Below are 16,008 nucleotides of genomic sequence, written 5' to 3'. Positions count from 1 at the left end.
CTGGTGCCAACATGAGGAACCTTGCAGCCAGGGTTCACACCCTTTCTAGTCTGCATTGACACAACAGCAGTACGGATAGACAGGAAAAATTCCTTCAAGATTATAAGGGGGAAAAAAGGCACAGCCACCAGATTTTGCATATTAAAATGTTCAAAAGATGAAATGCCTCTACACATAAGCATGCCTGTTTATAATATGTAATAAAGGCCAACTAAAAGAAAATGAAGCAAGAATTGTACTATTAAATGATCTATTGGAATCTTTAAGTTAGTGTGATCAATAATGCAGGGCATAGCTGATAACCACAGTGAGTTATAGGTGTAATGCTCTTGTTGGATCTGCTACTTGCAAATCAATCTTAACATTTGGCGAAAATAGGAAGGACAATCATTCCAAAAGAACTATAGTACCCCTTTCAAGCCTCAAAACACCCAAAACCTATATGGGCATTCATTTGTTTGCATTGGGTATGACAGTAAAATTAGAAGGTTCACAATTTATCAGTTCCTAGTTAAAGTGCTAGAAATAAGGCGAAGCGCTTGTTTGGAATTCTTCAAAACTGCAGATGATCTTGAGACCTGCATTTTCCTTTTATTCAAGAACTCCAAGGAATTCTGTAAGCACTGAGCAGGTGGTATGTCTTTCAGAACAACAGGCTCTACCCTGCAACAGAAAATTCAACAGTATATAAGTTGCCAGCCTGAAAAAATATGAAATTTTTGAAATCCGTTGTCATGCAGAAAAAGAGCCCACCCTGCACTCTTGAGCTTTTTTTTCCTTTTTATGTGCTTTACTTCAGCCTTCTCATCCTCCGAATCAGAGAAGAGAACTTGTCTGCAGATAGACGAGGAAATGTCCTTATGTTAGAATTTTGTGTTAAAAGATCGAAATCCTTAGGAACTCACTTATTAAAGCACATGTGGACACAGAGAGAAAGAGAAACAATACTTTTCACGAGCCGCCAGAAGCTCAACAATATCACTGGGAAGCATCCCCCTATTGCTCAGAGGCTCTTCGTGAGTTTCAGGCTCTACATCTTGAACTTCATCCTTTCCAGATGGGCGTGGCGTCTTCCTTTGAGCCCATATTCTACGACGTGCTTTTCCCTCTCGAATAACCCTACATGACAGGAATCATCTCAAATTCTGTTAAGATGAAAAGATCATGCGTTTGACAATCCTAGTGCAAGTTAATATAAATATAAGAATTCTTATTTCGAATTATATATATAAATTTAAGAACTGCAAGCATTTCGCAACTGAGGATTGTGTGGAAAAAGACTTCTTTAGCAATAGAAATAAGACTAACTTTAATTTCATATGAAATGGATTGGGGATACTGATGTTACTAAACAACAAGCATAATTTCGTATATCGTGATATTTGATGCACATATTGATAAAATTCAAAATATATATAAAAAATTGATATAAATGTAAAAGTGCAAAGGTCAAGGACGACTCCTCTTTGCTAGTGCGGGTGCAATTGACCCCACTTGACCTTGAAAAAATTAATTAATGTACTATTAAATCAGGCAATAAAACTTCTTTTGATAATTTGAGATAATAAAAGATTGGAATGACAGTAACCAGGTTGTCCTTCGAAACCCACATGGTATTCAGCAAAAGCTAGCCTGCATGGAGGTCAAGTCACCTCTTGGAGCAATGGGCAAGGAAAATAATTTTTATTTACTAGTACTAAGGCCATCTTTAAGCCCCCAGAAGCAAGGAGGGGAAGAATCCAATTCTGTCTCCCACAAATTATGGGTTACTAGAACAGCATGGATCTGCAAGGAACAAGATCTGGGCAATAAATGATGATGCTCCATCTCTGCACCCAAATGGTTCAAATGGAAAATCTGTCATTGACCTGCTGCTTAAACCATCTGAGGAAGACTCATTTTTCTGGCCCATTGTCTTGAGTTCCATCTCAGGGTGGTGCTGCAGATGGAGCTCTGACATTTTTATCACTAGTGGTCAGCATCAATGGGCAAGCTGTTTGGTTTTTCATTTCCATATCATTTATATTTTTCAGTTTCTGACATCAATGAAGTGAGGATAGAAGGGCCTAATACACTTTATTACCTAAACAAACTTTGCCACAGGAAGCACCATGCAGAATAAGGAGATGCCATTAGTTTGGAATCTGAGGTAGAATGAATTTATCTTGGCTCTCAATAGAGATCATAGTCCTTGACCATGAGAAGCAAAAGTTTTAGAGCAAAACATCTCTCATTTGACGTGTAATAGCTTTTGTAGCAGACATAGCTGGTTGTTGACTTGTTCACATTGCAGAAACTGTGCAAGTATATCTACTGGAATTTCTCACACTAGGTCACTGGAAGTCCTGAGACAAAATCTGGAAGTCTTTTTTCAAGAGTGGCTGCTAAACATTTTCATTTCAAGAAAAGAAGAATAGCTCCGTGCATAAGCAACAGGGAACATCTCAAGCTTAAGTTTTTCTTTTCTGTCTCACCAACAGGGCAAGCTCAAATTAGAAAGGGTTCTTTTAGGGATTTCACACAAAAATTAACATAGGTTATTTTAGTAAGGGGTAAAATAATAAGGGAATGCTGGGTATTTTACATCAAATTTAACAGAATTAATGTTTGTTAATCGTGAAATGTTAATTCTATGTATAATCAAAAGGCAATCACATGCCTGTAAAAAAACAGAAATCTAATTATGTTTTGGTAATTGTCCATTATTTTTAATTTATATTTTGCTGACTTTTATAGTGGTCTAGCTCTGTCCCTAAATATGATCCAACCAATTACTTATAATCCGAAGGTATTATTCTTAAAAGATAATAAATTTTTTAAAAATAAATTAATTAATTTGTATATAGTGTTATAAATTTACAAAAAAATGTTTGGAATATTTTACTTTTACTATAAAATAAAATAAAAAACTTTAATTTGAATAACAACAGGTAATGGATCGACATGTAACTATTTTGTATATAAGCGGTACCCCCTTGGTACCTTGAGCATAATAATACTTTCCTCTTATTTCAAAAAAAAATAAACAGGTAATTGATTAAAAAAGCTCTAGTAGCACCAAACCTATATTAGCACCTATTGACTTTTACATCTAATCAGACTTCTAGTTTCTAACAGTAAAAGCAAAAAGCTCAACCAAACAAAGACTTCATAATTGGACTCTGAAATGAGAGCTCAGCACCTTATATACTTGGAAGCAGCTGAAAGCACTTGGGAAAAGGAAGGAGAGTCATGAGGAGCAATAGAGAGAGAAAAGACGGAAAAAATTTATAAAAAAAAATTTAAAAAAAAATGTAGAAGTAGAATTCCAGTTGAAGCTAACAAAATTTGTTAACAGAACGTGCAATTTGGTACATTGTGCTAGTCTCAAGCTCAAATTAATACAATTAAAGTATATGATGGATAAATACAAAAATTATAAGGGGTATTTTTTTTATATTATTCACAAGTTTATGAGCATCTCACTAGATAGGCCCAAAATCACAATATATGTAAGCCCTAGCAATCCTTAATTTCCTATTCTGCAATATTTCCTCTTCATCTTGTGGGGGCCTAGCTGAAGGTTATTGAAGATGTTGATCTCACAGAATTTATCTTTTACATCAATTTAGTCGTCCCATTGACATTAAAAAGCCATCTAAGTAAACTTCAGTGCTTATCAGTTTCAACTACAACACCTCTAAACACACCATACCTTCATTATTTGACTAATAAATTTCAGAAATAAAACCTTAACAGTTCAATGATTAAGTAATTAACAGTATATTTTCTATAAAATTAAAAGATCGAGAGGGATAAAGGCATGCTACCTTGGTTAACCAAGAAACCCTATAATTTCTCAGTGCAACCTTTATACATAGAAGCACCTACAGACTGGCACTATGTTTGGAACAAATAAATTCCAGAAACAGTTCTGAAATTCATTAGAAATCTATGTTCTTATGTTTAGAACTTGATTACAAAAGTGGATTTGCAAATGAATTCTCCTTCTTTTCTGTAATTTATTTGTTCCAAACGTAGCTGCAAAATAATGTATTTTAGGTCTCACTACACCTGCCAAAGGAGTGTCTTACTTCCTCAGATATCTAAACAGGCTAAAGACATAAAGCCTAATTCCTGTGCTCTTCAAAGTAAACATCTATATTGCTAAAAATCAATTAAATATTCGTTTTCTCACCAAATACTGACAATAGTAGATTCTGATCCAAATACTTCCTAGCTACCAAACATAAACAGATAAAAAATCGTAGTTCTCTGTATACTTAAATAAAAACGGAAAAACTAAACGAGAGAGCACACCTGGCCTTACTTTCGTTTTGAGCTTTCCTTATTTCCTCGTCTTTCTGTATAGCCTACAAGCCATAAGCAAAACCATATGACTTCCTATTTCGCAAAATAAAATTCGCCTTTGCTTGGTTTACATAAACACATAATGAAGAATGAATAAAGACCTGCTCTTGAGTAAACACCTCGGGTCCGTCCGAGTCATAGCCTCTATCCGACATCTGATTGTGGTACTTCTCGTCCTTCGGGATTCTAGGATCTAGGGTTTATGGCACTGCGAATCCTCCACTGAAATTCTGCGTTCTGTGACGCTTGAAAAATATTGGGTTTAAATAAAGGTATAAACTGTTTGTGCTCAACGCCCGAACTTTATAGCTTGATTGGGCGTGTAAACAATGACTGGGCATAAAACGGCAGCGAATTGTTTTCCATTTATTCATGTAAATAGTAGTTAATATAATTAAGTTTGCATAATAATAACAAAGAAATAATTATTAAATTTAATATAGTTATAATAATAAAAATTAATGTCTATGGCTTGATAAAAATTTTAATACATTTTAATTACGAGATAGTAAAATTGAATATCATAATATTAATTATTATAAGAATCTCTATATACAATTCAAAAATATACGTGTTTAAATAAATTATCTTTTCAACTTACACAAAATGTTAGAATTGTATCTCACATATGTAGGGACAAAGAGATTATATTAAACTTCGATTTATTACAAAAGATGCAACTTGTAATTAAAAATTTTTTAAAAATTTATTAATGGTGGTGTAGTAAATATTTAACAGTAATCGTAAAAAAGTAATTCGAGTATTCACTTTAGAATAATATCAAGAATGATAGAGAATGAAAAATTTTTGAACTATAACATTATTAGACATGTGTAAAAATCATTAAAAAAAAAGAAAAATCTTCTTGCCAATAACGAAGATATAAAAACTGAGAAAAATACTTTTTTATTTCTTATGTTAACTAAGCATGATACTAATTCAATAATATGAATAATATAAATTGGTTTAATAAAATTTTTGTCTCATTACAATATGTGATTAAGTAGAAAGATATGAAAAACTGTAGTTCATAATTTCACTTCTTTTATTTGTGTGGTTTTTCATAGATATATAGATGTCTCCGTATATATGCAGTACAACTAAAGGAAATGTGTTAGATTATTATAATTTTGATGTTCGAGGTGTTTCTCAAATATAGTTTATTGATATTTGTGCGTGGTTTAGTTTGGTTGAGAGTGGCAAAAATTATTCATATGATAAAAGGAAATATCATTGTACAATTATTATTGCAATTTACTTACTATTTTCCAAATAATGTTGTCTTTAATTCTCTTATCGTATTCCATTTCTACCTACAAAATTATAGATGATGGTGAGTTACAAATCGTTAAATATTAATTTTTTTAGTATTTGAGATTTTAACTTGACATAATTTCTAGAAGAGTATTAATTTATATTGATATCATATTTTGGGAAAATTGTCAAAAATTTTATAGTAATAACATTTTTTGTAAATGTTATAATTTTATTTTTTACTAATATCTAGAAATTTGGTGGGAGTGTGAATTTTGATAGTAAAACATAAAGTTGGCCATGAAAAAAAAAAAAACTATTGAGGAAGAATAATCTCACTTTTGTCGATAATATTTGTTGACTCTTATTTATTATTACGGCATAACATACTCGTAATGAGAATTATATTGTTGTAAATTGAAAATCATATTCTAAGTTATTAAATGTCAATAAAATTAAAAAAATAAGAGTTTATTCACCTTTTTCTATTTTTTATGATAAAAGCAATTTAAATAATTTTTTTTTTCAAAGTCTATTAACTATTATCTAGTATTGTCAGATATGCCCATGGATAAACTTGAATTTTGAAGTAACATTTTTATTACACCTTTCTTTAATTGGAAAATATAATGAGAAACAAAATATAAAATTTATTAGATAGGCCTAATGATAACATAATAATGTTACTAAATGAACATTTAGAAAAAGAAATTATTAAAAATAATATAATAAATAATAGTAGACTACTACAATGATATAATCAAGAATACTATATTGATTTTGATTAAAGAAAACATTCTGTAGTTTAAGTTGAATTACATAAGTCAAACTATGCTAAACGTGTGGTCGTGCAAAATTACATTTACATGAAAAAAAAAACATAATTACATATATGTTTTATTATTGATCTTATAACACAGAGAAAACTTGGCAATCAAAATAATCTTATGAAAATATCTCAATATTTAAGAAATAAAGTAATGCTTGAGAATTCAAAAGATTAATTCAATGCTAATAAACGATGGCGTAAACTACGCATGCTTTAGGAGTGTGGTCATTGTCCTAGTTGATCATGATCTGTTTTTTGTTTTTTGTTTTTTTTTTATTATGAAAGAAATAGAAATAGGTGAGCTATATATGCTCATTAAGAACTATTTGACAAATTAATATATAAGCTATATATCGTATAAGTGGGTCTTACTTATCTTATCTTTAGGCTATTTTGAAATACAATATCATCGAAATATTTATAGTTTTGTGTATCTTTTTTATTTTTCAAATATATTGATACATTTTTCACATGTTTTCTATTATGTTTTTTTATTTAAACTTGTTAAGCATATTAATTTAATTTTATCTTTGTCACTTAAGATTGATTTTACTGTTAGTATTTTAAATTGATAAAGAAGTTAACACTTTCCGATTTTAATTTTTATGACTCTTACTGTAAGAATTATTCGCCTTTCTTTTAACAAGTATAATAATATCATTTATAAAATTTGTAATGTAAATGTATTACCATACATTTTATTTCTTTTATTACTAGTTGGCACTAATTTCTCATTATACGATACCGTTTAAATCATTATCAAATAAGAAAAATCAATAACACTTCAACAACATGGACATAATTCTAATAATGGTGGAAATTATATAATATTTCTATTAGTTAAGATTTACTGATGACTGTAAGTAGCCATACACACACTTGCCCCTCTATTGCCTTAATATGATACAGTATATTACACCCTCTCCCAATGGAGTACACCACTCAACCATAACCAACCACTCACGCATGTGCCCCTCTGAGAGTATAAACACTGCAATCACATATACATATGCTCCCACAACAAATATAAAGTACGTAATTGCATATGTATCGAATCACATGAAAAGTACAATGTACATTACTCTCAATAATATTTTCCATCCGCGAGAAAGGGTCTCAATCACATAATCAAATCTCGACCATACATATACGTTCTTCATTGATAAATGATTAAATGTTATACCCATTTCAACACATCACATATCATTTAATTCATACTCCACATTTATTCATTTTCTCTTCTTTTCAATTTAATTATACATTTTATCAGATTATATTGTTATGATTAATTATAAATTATTTCTTTCCTTTCCTTGTATCCTTTATTGTTTTAATTATTATATCATTTTTCTTGTAATTTCATATTTCTTCTCCATAATGACGTGTCTTTTAATTGCCACCTTATTACAATTATATTGATAAATTCTATGATGCACTTTCCTTCAACTTTACATGTTCATTATTTAGTTGTTTAGGGTTGCAATGCATCTTTAGGGTGATGTTTAAGGACACATAAATCCTTGTTGTGAATGATGCCATTCCATATGAAATTCAATTATTTTTCTATTTTAAGTTTTACAAGTCTCTCCTTCATTTGGGTTTAATTTTAATTGTACATCTTCTTTAATGGTTTTTATAACAATTTCACTATTATAAAAACCCATTTTAACTCATCCGTTACATTTACTTTTCCATTTTTTTTGTCCTGTTATATTCCTCTTTATTTCATTATTCTCGATTAACCCTTACTCTTAAATCTTATCGTGGATACAGGTCTATATATATATATATATATATATTAACTTAATTACATTTGACTATTTTTAATGGGTTTTGGGTTTCACTGCGTGAATTTAGGTTTATTCATTTTAACGTTTCTACTTTAATTTGTTTCGCCCAACTTGGGGGTTGCATCTTCCATCGACAGCCCTAGAAATCTCCCTAATCGCGTTCACGGCATGTATGTGTTCTAATAATGGAACTAATTTTCTGTTACTCATTGTTCATTCTTCTAATTTTGTTTGAAAATATATCTAAATTTTTCCTCCCCATGAATGGTGAAATTGATCAAAACAGAATCTCAAACACTGCATGCTCGTAGATTTCGGGGGACTACCAAATCTTGCAGTTCAAAGAGTAGACTACATATAAATTTTTGCTAGGGATGAAAATGTATGTCATCAGCACCTGATCAATTTAGTTCGTTATTCCAATTTCATCTACTTGTAATAATGGAATTTGGCTTTTTATACTTCTCTCTTCAAGAGGTTAGTTGTTTTGCAGATTGGAGTCCTATGCTGGTGCACTTACCAATTTTGAGGTGCTCAATTTTCTAAATTCAAGAGGGGCCTCTAGGGATCCTACACGAGTTATTGCTTCTATAGCACAATCAGAGTACAAGGTGATTTATTAGAGCATTGATGTTCAACAAGTTGTATTGTTGGGAATATCTGTTAAATATACTCTGCTAATGGTGGCACAGGTTTATGACTATTTGTTTGACACTGCTGCTTGTAGTCAGACAAGAGAATGCATCAATGAGTTCTTGGAGAAGTGTAAAAAGTATAATTTGGCAAAAGCTGAGATGCTCAACATCATCAACCTTAGGCCATGTTCTGTAGTTGAAATTGATCCGGTAAACTCCTCATAGCTGTTAATTATGTGATTTTTTAAATACACTATAATTATATTCTTTCAAACCTGATATTTATTGAACTAGGTTAGAGTCTGTTATTATAATTTTAGTTTCATTAGGATTTCCTTTATGGTTTGCACTTATTTAAGTTTCTTGCTAGAGTTTTTAGTTCAAAGAAGTTTAGATTAAAGTATAGCCTTCAAATACTTCGTAGTTTCTGCTATATGAAGAAACATTTCTCTTCAAATACTCATATTGTCAATCCAAGATAGCTTGTGCAGAAGATGTTTTACCTGGAGATTGAAATGTTCAACTGTAGGAATTGAAACAAGGATCTTGTAACAAACCTCATTAATGAAAAGCTTCTTAACTTTGTTTCTCATGCATGCCAGGCTTAAAAAATTAAAGATTGCTTCCAATTTTCCTCCACATCAACTGCTTACTTGTCCTTAAGTAGAAAAAAGAAAAAATTTACTTCGCCTACCATCTACAAATGATGGCTCAATCTATTCCTCAATATTCTATATATTTAATTTTTTCTTCCGTCAATTAACATAGAGTGTTTATTTGTTTGAAAACTGATTTAAAGAGGCTGAATCGATATGGGTGAACTATTTTGAGTGCCAAATTTTAGTGGAATAAGTTAAGCATTGTGGATTTGATGAATCTCAATCTTTATCATGTGCATGTGAGGCTTAAGTGGTCTTTTAGTCACTGAACATTATCGACATCTTGGTGGTCTACTTGTTTGCTGGTGAGGTTTATAGATCAGGAGCTCTTTTAGTGATGTGTCTTGTGTTGACTTCCAATTAAGCAACGATAGTTTGGTCTTAGGGAGTGAGTGGCACGTTTCTCTGGTGTTTCTTGCGGCATGGCATCAGATATAGATGGATAGAAGCGGTCTAAGGTTGCAAGTGGTGGCTAGTCAACTTTATTTAAAAACAAAGTGGTGGCTAGTCAACTGCTACTCAATGGTTGTTGGTGGTTTACTACAAACGAATATGGGTTCTTTTAGGTTTACGCTCTTTTTCTTGATAGTTGTTATTGTTTGGACGTGTGGTCTTTGAGATTTTTCTTAAAGGTGTCAGAGCGTTTTAGCTTTTTTATACTAATTGATGTAGGATAAATTAGAGTAGAGTAGCCTACTAAGGAATTTGGGAAAAATATATGGACATGACACATGGGATTCCTTAGGGTAAATCTACATCACTCTGGCATAAATAACAACCATTGATCAAAATCTTGCCTCTCCTTTTCTGGTTAACAGTTGTGAGAATTTTACACTAACTGTCTCTTAAGGGAAAAAAAAAAAGAAAAAGCAATCCTTAGTGGAGTTTTTAACTAAATAAGTTAAGGGTCTTTGAGATACGTTTTGAGGTGTCGGAGGTTTTTTAGCGTTTATACCAATCGATCTAGGACAAATTAGGGTAAAGTAACCTATCAAGGAATTTGGGAAAAAATTTTAGATATGACACATGGCATTTCCTTGGGTAAATCTGCTTCACTCATTCATAAATAACAACCATTGATCAAAATCTTGCCTCTTTTTTTGATGTTATGAATTGTGAGAATTGTACCACTAACAGCCTTCCAAATAAAAAAAAAAGAAAAAGCAATCATGAGTGGAGTGTTTAACTAAATAAGTTAAATAGATTATGATTATTGAATAATAACCATAATTGAAAACAATTCTTTAGTATTAAATTTATTCCAAACTAGTTTCTTCTTCTTTTGCATCATTTTTTTGAGATAAAAAGTATAGTATGTATATTAATGAGACAAAAAACGGGGGTACTGCCCATGTACAAAGATTTACAAAAGGGTTAGTGTATTATTACATTCCCAAAATCCACATCACTAATAATGTTATTACCTAACAATATAGTCCCAAAATAATGAATCCATTTATCTTTTAGCCTTTTTATCCCTTTCTCTAACCCTTCAAAACTCTAGAATTTCTCTATTTCCAAAGAATCCAAAAGACAGTAAAAAGAATTAAGTTAGCTATTTTCCTTTCTATACACAGGCCATCCCACGCCCAAATTTCCTTCCCAACAGAGCTCACAACAACCCAATTAATCTCCAAAAGCCCGTATACCATGCACCACAGCCTGTACGCCGTAGGACACCACAAGAGTAGGTGTCTTCTTCTTTTGCATCATTCATTACTATTTGGTGAAAAATCAATCTTGAGTTTTTTGGTTTTGGCAAATACTCAATCTTTACTTTTGAAATGACAAAGCAATCAACCTTGAGCTTTAGTTAATTTATTTAACTAAATTAAATAGATTAAAATTATTGAATAATGACCATAATTAAAAAAAAGTTCTTTACTACTAAATTTATTCCAAAATATTGTATTTTTCTTGTGCATCCTTACAATTTGGTGAAAGCTCAACCTTGAGTTTTTTGTTCTTGACAAATACTCAACCTTGAGTTTTGAAAAAAGAAAGCAATTAGAATACCAAAGGCGTGAGTGTACTCTCTTCAAGCTCTTTAAAAAGTCTATTCTCATGATAGTCTTATTGGAAAAACTGGAAGTTAGCGAAAATTGTAGTTTCCAAACATCATGAAACTAGACAAGGTGATCACACAAAATCTTCTCAATGCGGTTATTATGGAAGGAAACAACTCCAATAGGAGCATGAGGCAGAAAACAATCATTGCAAGAAGGAAGTTGCTCAATATTTTCAGCATAGATGGAAACAACTGCAATGGAGCCTCCATTTCTTTTAGTGCCAATGGTGATTTACGAGAAGCTTCAAGCTTCTCATCTTGTAACATTGGTATAGCTCTTTAAAAAGTCTATTCTCATGATAGTCTTACTGGAAAAACTAGAAGTTAGCGAAAATTGTAGTTTCCAAACATCATGAAACTAGACAAGGTGATCACACAAAATCTTCTCAATGCGGTTATTATGGAAGGAAACAACTCCAATAGGAGCATGAGGCAGAAAACAATCATTGCAAGAAGGAAGTTGCTCAACATTTTCAGCATAGATGGAAACAACTGCGATGGAGCCTCCATTTCTTTTAGTGCCAATGGTGATTTACGAGAAGCTTCAAGCTTCTCATCTTGTAACATTGGTATAGCTACATTCTTAAGCTCTGCATTGTACTCTTGCAAACAATCCCACAATTCCATGACTTTTGCATATAGGTCAATTTTTTGTGCTCAATACCAATCTAGCTACCACATTGTAATAAATGCATTGATCATTTGAAGAATTTATAACATAGATAGCATCTTAAAAAAAGATATTGATACTTGTTACAAGCTTGATTATGTGGACATATTATTTGTATATTTAGTGTCTATTTGGTTGAGAATTTGCTTATGGCTCTGCAGCTAGAAAGTAGTGCCCAGAAGTAGAAGAGCTTTTAAGGAAAAGCAAAATCTTTTTTTCATCTTCTGAGGAAAGTAAAATTAAAAACTGGAAATAAATATTCATGACTTGTGTTGGAGCAGATGAATGGTATCTTTAGTGAGTATATGACTTTATGTTTAACTAATCTATTAATTTAATATTTTTAAATAAGTAACAATAGTAATTTAGGATTAATAATTTATATTTGTGATAAATTGTTTGAATAAATTTTTATTTTAAAAATTAAATAATGATGATTTAAAAGTAATATGATATTGAACAAAATAAATTGAATAATTCAAGTTAAATAAATAGTTCAAATTACTAGAATACTTTTTAAGAGAGAAATATTATTTAAATAACTGTAGTAATTAGTTATTTTTTTCTCATGTGAAAATTTATTATTAATTCACAATACAAATAATCAAATATAAGATTACTTTTTATAGTGAAAAAACTTTTACCAGACTAAACACTATATATGTATATATTTATTTTGTTTATAACGTTGTACTCTTTTTACCTTAAAGTTGCTTTTCTTGAAGGTTTATTTCTCAGCACTTGTAAAATTTTGCTACACAAGCACTAGCAGGCCAAGCATATCTTTAATCGAGTAGGTTATATCATGAATTTTGACAAAAAGTTTGTTGTATTCCATGTCAAGGTTGTAACATTCAACGATTCATAAGTATCTGATAAGCTTGGCCTGAGAATTTGATTTCTTACATGCTTCAACAAAGTGTTGCTTAGGAAGTGGCTTTGGAGATAAACGTTTTAGTAAGATACCGGTAGAAATTGATGAGAGCAAAATTTGGAATTGTAGATAGGGTTTGGAGGGCAGAAGGATTAGCTCACGTCATGGTTCAAGTCTTTGGAAGAAAATTAACTCCAGGTGGAATTATTGTACTGTATTAAAATGAGGATTGACTACCATAACAATGTGGTTTTCGGCATAGTAATTGGTGTGGTTGTGGGCTCGTCTTTGATAAGTAGTTTGTTTTCATTATATTTTACTAATAGGTTGTAAACTATTGATCCTTTGGAAACATGAATTATTGGGGGTTGGTTATTTGGGTCTCCTTCATAAAAAAAAGTATATCAAATCTTTTTTTTCTCTCTAAAATTTTCTCTCTCTAAAATCTTCTCTGAACAACAAACCCTTATCTTCACCTAGAATCTATCCTTACACCCTCCTTCATCAAAACAATGCAAAACTTGCCCTTGTAACCCTACAGCAGTCCGACCGACCAGTTTTCCCCTCTCCGAACTCACAAAATGATCTCAACACATTCCAAAAGATTTGTTCTTATTGGAAATAAGTCATTTGACATCACTTACGATGGGCAAAAGCTTCATGGAATCAGAATCTACGAAAATGGTTGTGGCATTAGAGTAATCATCTCAATGTGCAGAGAGGAAGTTGCCTGGATTCTAAATGCCTTGAGCAACTTTTACTAGAACAATGGTGGGCGAACTTTGGGGAAAAATTTCAAAGGCTGCTTCCACCATCTTTTCTTGGCACTGGGTAGGAACACAAGGGGTAGATTTCTGGTCCTTTCAGAATTGAAGGACAACTCCAAGAAAAGGATCTTCATACCAAATGGTTTTGAGGCTAGCGGGTGGTGGCGCATTATGAAATCCATCTTCGAACTTGCTAAAGTACCCCTTGTTAATCCCTTCAATCAAAACGGCAGTATCATGAAATCTATAACACCCCCTCAAATATCATCTGCCAACTCTCCGCTTTTGTCAATTGGGAAATTTGTTCTATCATCTTCTGTTGTCCAAAACGTAACCACAATACCCATTTTCCACTTTTAACAACAAAGAAATCCTAAGCGGCAACTTTAGCAGCATCCAACAAGAACCCTACTCGGGCGAAGACGATTCGGCCTGATCCGATCCCAAATGACTTGCTGTTTGAAATTCAAAATCCCTCAACACTCAAGGGAAAGGCGGGCAACGCTACTAGTGATCCGAACTATTTGATGGCCCAACAACCCATTAGCAGGGAGACCACAAAGCAGGCAAAAAAGCCCAAATACACTTGGGCTGAGAAAGAGAAATGGACAAATCATGCTGGGCCAAGCATGGTAAAGAGTAAACAAATCAGCCCGAAGGCGCTCCCCAAGAAAGTTCAATGAGTCTGGAGAATAAAGAAAAAGCAACAATGCCCGTTAAAAGTTCAGAATATAGCTGGAATTTCAGAAAGGGTGTCGCATTAGTGCCCTAACTTGAATCACAATCCCGTTGGAGATGAGCTCATAGACATGACTACCTTAGCTTTTTGCTCTAATGCATGGAATTCTTCTTCATCTCTTCAGAATAGAGTTTCAATTTTGGAAGAGGAGCAAAGATCAATCACGGGAGCTGAGTTGGTTGTACATCGATAGACAGAAGAGACACAACACGACACAAGCACGCAGCTCATGAATGAAAGAACCTTAACTGATGTTTTCCGAGCTCTAAACAAGCTTATCAGCAACAATCCAAGGTCAAACTCCCAACTTTTCGCTGGCTGGTTTTGTAACAACATTTTGTGCATCAACCAGTACCTCGGAACTTCATTTCTGAATCAAGAAGTAGATGCAAGACCACTTCTTGTTGACTGGCTCAATGGAAAGGTAAACAACAACTTTGAGCCTCTATTGTTGGAGCACAGTAAGAGGAAGCAAAAAAATAGTGGCTCCAAGCTCAAAAGAATTCAGTCCTCTATTAACTATGATGAGCGCAACAAGAGGGACAAGGAGGGAGGGAATGATATCCAAATTTTCAAATGATAGGTAAAGTTTTATCGTGGAATGCACGGGTCTAAACGATCATAAGAAGAGGACAATCATCAAAGGCTGCATTAATCAATGGAAGCCTTCAGTCATTTGTTTACAAGAAACCAAAATGGAAGCTATAAATGAGAAAATTATTGGTAGCCTCTGGAGGATGGACAATATTGACTGGAATTTTCTTCCGGCCGAGGGCTCTGCTGGCGGCATTCTAATTATGTGGAGGAAGGATTGTGTTAATTATTACGGCGTGATTTTGGGTGAGATCACAATCTCTTGCCTTTTCTCTAATTTATTTAATGGAGATTTTTGGTATATCTCTGGAGTTTATTGCAGAGGTAATTGTGAAGAACGCATCAAGTGGGTAATGAACTAAGACACATTAAAAGCTCTTGGGGGGAAAGGGGCGTTGTTGGGGGAGATTTCAACATGGTATTGAAATGTTTTGAGATGTCAAGTGGTTCTACCAACCCAAAGGATATTGATGATTTTAGCACACTCATTGACAGTCTTGACCTTAATGATCTTCTGTTAATGGGGGGAAGATGGACCTAGAGCAATCTAAGGGAACACTCCTCTTCCTCTAGAATTGATAGGGTTCTCATTACTACAAATTTTCTTTCGGTTCTCCCTAATTTAAACTAGAAAATTCTGTCCAGAACAACTTCAGATCACTTCTGTTGGCTTCGGATGGGATTCAATGGGGCCCCATCCCCTTCAGGATCGATAATAAATGGCTGGTGTTGGATAGCTTCAAAAAACTTGTTGCTGATACTTGGAACAACTCGATTAT

General features: G+C 32.7%; 2 protein-coding genes and 1 pseudogene across 5 annotated transcripts in view; 2 read left to right on the top strand and 1 right to left on the bottom strand.

The window, feature by feature from the left end:
* Nucleotides 1–233: 233 nt before the first annotated feature.
* On the bottom strand, nt 234–4,641 carry LOC110820082 (UDP-N-acetylmuramoyl-L-alanyl-D-glutamate-2, 6-diaminopimelate ligase). The gene is made up of 5 exons (XM_022049459.2): nt 4,452–4,641; nt 4,300–4,352; nt 949–1,119; nt 754–834; nt 234–663 (listed from the first exon to the last, which is right to left on the bottom strand). The coding sequence occupies exons 1-5, from the start codon at nt 4,503–4,505 to the stop codon at nt 501–503; spliced, it is 522 nt and encodes a 173-aa protein (XP_021905151.1). The 5' UTR covers nt 4,506–4,641; the 3' UTR covers nt 234–500.
* Nucleotides 1,165–2,158, top strand: LOC110820025 (putative glucose-6-phosphate 1-epimerase pseudogene; annotated as a pseudogene).
* Nucleotides 4,642–8,231: 3,590 nt separating the features above from the next.
* Nucleotides 8,232–16,008, top strand: part of LOC110820081 (uncharacterized) — a 28,042-nt gene continuing 20,265 nt past the window's right edge. For 2 of the 4 annotated variants that reach the window (XM_022049454.2, XM_022049456.2), the window contains exons 1-4: nt 8,235–8,393; nt 8,510–8,605; nt 8,717–8,834; nt 8,916–9,068. In XM_022049454.2, the coding sequence (XP_021905146.1) occupies nt 8,598–8,605; nt 8,717–8,834; nt 8,916–9,068 (279 nt within the window). In that variant the 5' untranslated portion in view covers nt 8,235–8,393; nt 8,510–8,597. Of the gene's footprint in view, nt 8,394–8,509; nt 8,606–8,716; nt 8,835–8,915; nt 9,069–16,008 lie in introns of all 4 variants that reach the window. The other 2 variants (XM_022049457.2, XM_022049455.2) reach the window with 2 other exon arrangements.

The sequence above is a fragment of the Carica papaya genome, chromosome 4, assembly GCF_054855325.1.
Source record: "Carica papaya isolate Zhongbai chromosome 4, ASM5485532v1, whole genome shotgun sequence".
Classification (NCBI taxonomy): Eukaryota; Viridiplantae; Streptophyta; class Magnoliopsida; order Brassicales; family Caricaceae; genus Carica; species Carica papaya.
The sequence above is the reverse complement of the archived record's forward strand: the minus strand, read 5'-3'. Positions and strand labels throughout refer to the sequence as shown.